The sequence below is a fragment of the Capricornis sumatraensis genome, chromosome 8, assembly GCF_032405125.1.
Source record: "Capricornis sumatraensis isolate serow.1 chromosome 8, serow.2, whole genome shotgun sequence".
NCBI lineage: Eukaryota > Metazoa > Chordata > Mammalia > Artiodactyla > Bovidae > Capricornis > Capricornis sumatraensis.
Genome location: NC_091076.1, coordinates 59,507,631 through 59,515,028, shown reverse-complemented (window position 1 = coordinate 59,515,028; position 7,398 = coordinate 59,507,631). Strand labels below are relative to the sequence as shown.

At 45.8% G+C, this 7,398-nt stretch overlaps 1 protein-coding gene across 1 annotated transcript; it reads right to left on the bottom strand.

Moving 5' to 3' along the window:
- Positions 1-5,370: 5,370 nt before the first annotated feature.
- LOC138083975 (olfactory receptor 4D2-like) lies at positions 5,371-6,294 on the bottom strand. Its single transcript, XM_068978004.1, has one exon. It carries the CDS (start codon positions 6,292-6,294, stop codon positions 5,371-5,373), a length of 924 nt encoding a protein of 307 aa, XP_068834105.1.
- Positions 6,295-7,398: the final 1,104 nt, after the last annotated feature.

The window sequence follows — 7,398 nt, the reverse complement described above, 5'->3', positions numbered from 1 at the left end:
TTCATGCGCTGGAGAAGGAAATGGCAACCCACTCCAGTGTTCTTGCCTGGAGAATCCCAGGGACGGGGGAGCCTGGTGGGCTGCCGTCTATGGGGTCGCACAGAGTTGGACACGACTGAAGTGACTTGCAATAGCTGCTACTGCTGGTGGGTCAGTAGCCCCAGGCCGCATGAAGAGACTCGTCAGTAGCCTCAGCTATGCATCCAGCCAACACCAACCTCAACAGCTAGACAATGTGAGAGAATGAAACTGCAAGCCATTCCGTCCCTGGCCTTGAGTCTTCCAGTTGAGGTTCAAGACTTCGAGAAGCAGAGATGAGCTGTCTCCACCACGCCCTGTCAGAATTCCTGGCCCACAGACGCTATGAGAGATAAAACATACTTTGTTTTTAGCTGCAGCGGTAGATAACTAACACAACGCCTCAGACTTCGCCTCCTCCCAAGAGCCTCTTTGTTCATCACATTCCAGTTAGGCTGACCTCTTTCTTTCTCTTTTGGGAACCAACTTCATTCTTACCTCAGGACCTTTGCATTTGCTGTTTCTGGAATACGTGCCCATCACATGGACCTTTGTCTGACTGTCTCCTTCTCTTTGTCCAGGTCTTTGCTCAAATATCCCCTCCTCAGAGAGTGCTTTCCTGACCACATTTTATAATGCTGCCCATCCTACCAGTCACATTACCCCAAAGCATTTCCTTCAAAGCTTTTATTCCATGAAATTAGCTTATTTACTTATTTGTACTTTTATCGCTTATCTGTCCTTCACACTTCTTTCTTCCTCTTTCCAGCCCCTCCTGTCTGGCGTTGATGTGGGGAGGATGAGACAGGGAAACAATACGTCCTTTCTTCATGAGAGTTCCCAGCGCAAAGTAGCAGGTCTCCTGGTCGTTGTGGCTGCTCTGTCAGTTTGGTCTCAGCAAGGCAGCTGTGAGCGGTGGTGTGAAGTGAGATCTTAATTCCCAGCCCTGTAATTGGACCTGGGTAACCTGGATGAGACCCAGGAATGCTAACCACCAGACCAGCAAGGGCTAGAGGCTAGAAGCTATTTTCCCTGGATCTTTGCCCCCAGGGAAATATGCATTTATCATGAAGGCAGAAATTGTCAATGGAGATACAAGTTTATTATTAGAGACAGCACAACAACAAATGGGAGAGCACACAGAGAAATGGTTTATTTAGTTAAGATAGAAGCAAGGCAGAGGTGCACACCTAGAGAAAGGGTGTGGGCATCACCTCTAGGGAGGAGGAGCAGAGTAAAGAGGTGATTAAGTCATTTATATAAGTCAGTTCTTCCAGGTGTTTGTATTCCTGGTTCCAGATTGGTAAAGGAGTACGTCAAGGCTGTATATTGTCACCTTACTTATTTAGCTTCTATGCAGAGCATATCATGTGAAATACTGGGCTGGATGAAGAACAGGCTGGAATTAAGATTGCTGGGAGAAATATCAATAACCTCAGATATACAGATGACACCACCCTTATGGCAGAAAGTGAAGAGGAACTAAAGAGCCTCTTACTGAGTGAAAGAAAGGTGAAAGAAGAGAGTGAAAAAGCTGGCTAAAAACTCACCATTCAGAAAACTAAGATCATGGCATCTAGTTCCATTACTTCATGGCAAATAGATGGGGAAACAATGAAAACAGTGACAGACTTTATTTTCTTGGGCTCCAAAATCACTGCAGATGCTGACTACAGCCATGAAATTAAAAGACTCTTGCTCCTTGGAAGAAAAACAAATACAAATCTAAACAGCATAATAAAAAACAGAGACATTATTTTGCTAAAAAATGTCCATCTAGTCAAAGCTATGGTTTTTCCAGTAATCACATATGGATGTGAGAGTTGGACCATAAAGAGAGCTGAGTGCTGAAGATTTGATGCTTTTGAACTATAGTGTTGGAGAGGACTCTTGAGAGTCTCTTGGACTGCAAGGAGATCCAACTAGTCAATCCTAAAGGAGATCAGTCCTGAATATTCATTGGTAGCACCTAATGCAAAGAACTGACTCATTTGGAAAGACCCTGATGTGGGAAAGATTGAAGGCAGGAGAAAGGAACGACAGAGGATGAGGTGGTTGGATGGTATCACCAACTCAATGGGCATGAGTTTGAGCAAGATTCAGGAGTTGGTGATGGACAGGGAAGCCTGGTGTGCTGCAGGCTGTGGGGTGGAGTTGGACTGAGCAAATGAACTGAACTGAACTCAGGCCAATTATCTGGCTTCTTTTCCCACACCTGACCCACTCTGGGACCCTCCCTTGGGGTGCACATGCACACCTCAGCCGAGGTGGATCTCAAAGTGAAGGCTTCTGGGAGAAGCAAGACTCATCATGGTCTGGTGTTATCCCCTGACTTTTAACCCACAAGGAGTCTTTCTGTGCATGTGTAGTGTCTCCCTTGTCCCAAAAGCGGGAGGAAGCAGACCCTTTCATCGTTCACTCAAACAAGGTTTTCCCTTCTTTGTCCTTGCCACAGCTATTGCCTTGACCATTGCCATGATTATTACCTTAGGATATATAAGAGACAATTGCTGCCTATTATACCCGGTTTCTGTTGTTACTTCCATTTTGGAGGCCAAATAGAAGGCTGACTGTAAATGCCTTAACTGGAGCCCACCTATCTATTGTCTCAGAAAATGCTAACAGTTTGAAGTATCCAGCCTGAAGCCCACTTCTTTGTACCCCATGAAATGTAAATAGGAGGCCAGTTGTAAATGTCTAACCTGGAGCCCATCTATCTCCTACAAGTTCATGCTGCTGGTCAAACCAAAGGCCATGGGACCATGTTCAGATTCTTGGGAGAGCTGTATAGGGGATCTTGGGGCACATTCTCTGTCATGGGAGACAGGCTCCAACTCAACCTTTTCCCTCACCTAAGCCTTTGCCTGCTTTATTGACACCCTTGAAGAGTCCAGAAGTATATGTGATCACCTCTTTCAACCACTTAACACTCCTCTTCATAATACCTTGGATCTTCCCTCTCTAATTCTAATTTACCCCCAGATTCTCAGGACCCCATCTGTTTGTCTCACACACACACATGCACACACACACGCACGCATGCACACACACACGCATGCACACATACACCCACAAACACACAGGGTTTATGAGGAGTAGGGTGGTAGGAACAACCCATCTGACAGGAAGGACTATTTTAGTGCTGACATTATTTAGAGTTGCATGAACACAGTAATTATAACAAGCACCTTTAGTCAGTTTTATTGTTGTTTTTAAATTCAACAAGAAAACAGAAAACACTTTTGGTTTGCATGGGCACCCTCCGCCTTGTACTTGGTGTGTCCCAGTGTCAATGCAGTTAGAAGACACGGCCAGGGGTGGAGATTCAGGCAGGCAGACGTCGCATCATTGTCTCTGGGCGTCCAGCTGCCTCCTCCTGCCCGTAGCTCTCTCTCCATTCCAGCTCTCTCAGAAATTGCTGATGGCTCCTCCTGGGTCAGCCCCTGCCACTGCCACTGCCACAGCCACCTGTCCTCTTAGAATGCCCACTTCCTCAGGCTCCTGTCCTTCCTTTAATTGGTTCAGCCAAAACAAACTCAGGAGCTTTTCCCAAAGACCTAGGGGGCAAAGAGAACAAAGTAGAACAGAAGGAGAAATTGTAGACAGTAAATACTTATCTGATGAATGAATAAAAACACGAATGTCTAGACATAACTGATGCCAAGTGTCTTGGATGGTGCCATGTAAGAGGTGTGTTGCTTGCTCCTTTCATGACAGACATGCTTTGGGGGAGTTGGCACCCACAAGCTCCTTCTCGGGGACAACCCTCACCCGCAATCCCTGCTTAAGGGGTGGGCTTATGTCACATGACCTCTCCATTCCTCAGCCACGTGGGATACATGGTCCAACCTCAACAAAAGACTTTGGAATTTGAATCCAGAGAGACTGAGCTAGCTGATTGTGAAAGCAGAAAGAAAAGTTCAGCTTTTTTGGGAGAGGCTCCTGTTTGAGCCATATACAGGTGACTGCATAGGCAGGGAATGGTGAATGGAGGGAGGGGGGAGGAGGACCAGCTGCGTCAGTCTTGACAGTTGTTTATTCCCATAATACCCGACTTCACCTTATTTCAGTGAGAGCTTTACATCATTAAAATAAACGGCTTCTTTTAATTTAAATTTGTTGGGTTCATAGCCCCTTGCAACTCTAACCATAAGCTATTTCTTCTCTTCAACTCTAATAACCTGACCCCAAAGCCCCAGTTTGATAGTGGAGGAAAGACATGACAGGTACGTGGTATGAAAGTCCAAGCAAAAAGGAAGCAAGGCACACCAGTGAATTGGGGGGAAAGGCTCAGATGGATATAGGAAGGCTAAACTGGCAGAAATCATGTAGGGAGGGACAGAGGGAAAGAGGAAGGGGAATAGGAGTGTATAGAGAGATAGATAATCAACAAACCTTCATAGAGCACTTTCTATGGATAAAGTAATGCCTTAAGTCCCAAATGGATGCTGGAATATTTACAAATACAAATTAATGAATGAGGAAGTGAGTGAATCTTCCCATTCCTGTTGCAAAAAGTGTTGAGTCTGAAGATTGGGGTGGATGGGGTAGTAGCTGTAAGCAGTCAGAGTCTTGCAGACCAAGCCCTCAGTTGATGTCACTCTCTAATCTCAATATCACCCTTGGGCATGTTGCATGGCCCCTCTGGAGTCCAGCCCTCACCCTCTCCACACCTCCCTCACTGCACTGAGGAAGAGCTGCCCTACTTCCAAAACACTACTCAACTGATAAGGAACAGTTTCAGAATAATAACCATAAAAATAATCCTTACATAGGTTCTATGATTTACAAAATATATCTTACACATTTTTTATTTGAATCTTTAACAAAAGTGAGATTAATGAGACAGATATTGTTTTATGCTAGCTTGGTGAGGAAGAATTCATGACTCCCAGAGAGACCAGGTGGATCATTCCAGGTTACTAGTATGTCAAATAGTGGGTCAAAGACTCCCAGTTTAGGGCTAAGTCTCCAAGTTCTGCACTGTATCATTCTGAACAAAGAACAAAAGGATTATTGGGCAAAGAGGTCAAAATGCAGAAAACAGGACTTCTCTTCTGAGGAAATGCTGTCATCCTAAGAGGAAACTGTCCAAAAGAGAGAAAGGAGGGTGTGGCTTTCCAAGAGAACATGTCTTATTGTCATAGGAATGTTCAAATCAACCTTCACACAAAAATAATAAGGATGGTATCCTTTTTCCTAAAAATCTGAGTTGCTTAATTTCAAAATTATAAAGTTCTAGGATGAACTTCACAACATTTCCAAAGCTATGAAGAGGCATACAGCAACTCTCTCTCTACCTTATAAATGGAAAAGAAAGCCAAAGTGACCCACCCGCTGTCACTCCTTTCTCTAAGCCAGCCGGCACCTCCCTAATCTCTTCACTGCTGCCTGCATCTCCTGGTTCCTCAGGGTGTAGATCATGGGATTGAGCATGGGGGTCATGATAGTTTGGCTAATGGACACAGCCTTGTCCATGGAGAAGGAGGTGAAGGGCCGGGCATAGAGGTAAATGCTTGGGACAAACACCATAGACACCACAACGATGTGGGTGGTGCAGGTGGAAGCTGCCTTCCTCCTCGCCTTCCCAGAGTGGGACCTCAGCATCACCAGGATGGCTGAGTAGGAGACCAGGAGGAGGAGGAACCAGATGAGGACCAGCACCCCACTGTTGGAAATGATAAGGAACTCCAGGAGGGAGGTGTCAGTGCAGGCGAGTCTCAGCACTTGTGGAACATCACAGTAGAAGTTATCTAGGATGTTGGGGCCACAGAAAGGCAGTGGGAGCATCAGAGCCAGTTGGGAAATGGAATGGATGAAGCCTCCCACCCAGCTTGCCACCACTAACCCCACACAGACCTGAGTGTTCATGATGGTGACATAGTGGAGGGGCCGGGAGATGGCAACAAGGCGGTCATAGGCCATCACTGAGAGGAAGAAGACCATGGCACCTCCCAGAAAGTGGAAGAAGAAGATCTGGGCCATGCAGCCCTGGTAGGAGATGGTCTTCTTCTTAGAGAGGAAGTCTGCCAGCATATTGGGGGCAGTGACTGAGGAGAAACTGAGCTCTAACACAGCCAAGTTTCGGAGCAGAAAATACATGGGTGTTTGGAGCCAGGAATCAAAGGTCACTGTGACCATGATGAGGAGGTTTCCCATGAGAGTGGTGGTGTAGACAAGCAGGAACAGCAGAAACAAGAAGAGCTGGAGCTCCTGAGTCTGGGAGAGCCCCAGGAAGACAAATTCTGACACCCACGTGAGGTTCCCTGATGCCATGGTGTCTTCTCCATACACCTAAAGGAAACACACCAGAGAGAGAGATGCATGAAATTGTTACCTGTCCTTTTAGTGTTTTTATTGTCCAGGTCTAGATAATGGATGTTTATGCACAGATTGTAATACCGGGTGCTGATTAAATGGCCTTGTCTCTGGAGAGTTCACTAGTTGGTGCTGGAATATATGTTCTTGAGATATCTTAGAGCCACCCAGTGACACACATAACTTGCCTTTCAGAGATTCAGTGTAATATGCTGGTGGGAAGACACTTGGGGTGCAAAAGACCTGCAGTCAAATTTCACAGCCTCTATTTCCTTGAGATTTGGTCTTGAGCTTGTTGCTTGATCTCTCTGAATCTCAGTTCCCACTTCTATAGGAAAATTTTTTCCTTAGTAGAAATAGTCTAGGGCAGGGGTCCCCAACCTCCAGGCTATGGATCGGTTCCTCCTGTCAGATCAGCAGCAACATCCAGTTAGAAATAGAAAGTACAATGGATGTGATGTGCCTGAGTCATCCAGAAACCATCTCCTTCTTCCCGGTCTGGGGATTATTGTCTTCCAAATACAGGTCCCTGATGCCTAAGAGATTGGGGACTGCTGGTCTAGGAGATTAAGTAAAGTAACACATGAGGTTCCTAGAACAGTGTCTGGAATATTAAATTGTAATCACTCTCCTCTGTGTATTCTCCTACTCTAAAGATCTTCCCTTCTTCCAGCCTCTATATAATTTTTATACCAATCATTTTTCATGCAATAGTTAACACATCAAAATGTTAATGAACTTCTCATGTGTCCCCCTTTTCTTCTCCAATTCATAATGTGCTACAGACATAGGTCTTGAGTCACAATTTATTTGTGCCCTTCTGTGCCCTTCCTTGGGGCTTGCTCATAGTTGCTGCTGCTGCTGCTAAGTTGCTTCAGTCATGTCCGACTCTGTGCGACCCCATAGACGGCAGCCCACCAGGCTCCTCTGTCCCTGGGATTCTCCAGGCAAGAACATTGGAGTGGGTTGCCATTTCCTTCTCCAATGCATGAAAGCGAAAATGAAAGTGAAGTCACTCAGTCTGTCCGACTCTTAGCGACCCCATGGACTGCAGCCTTCCAG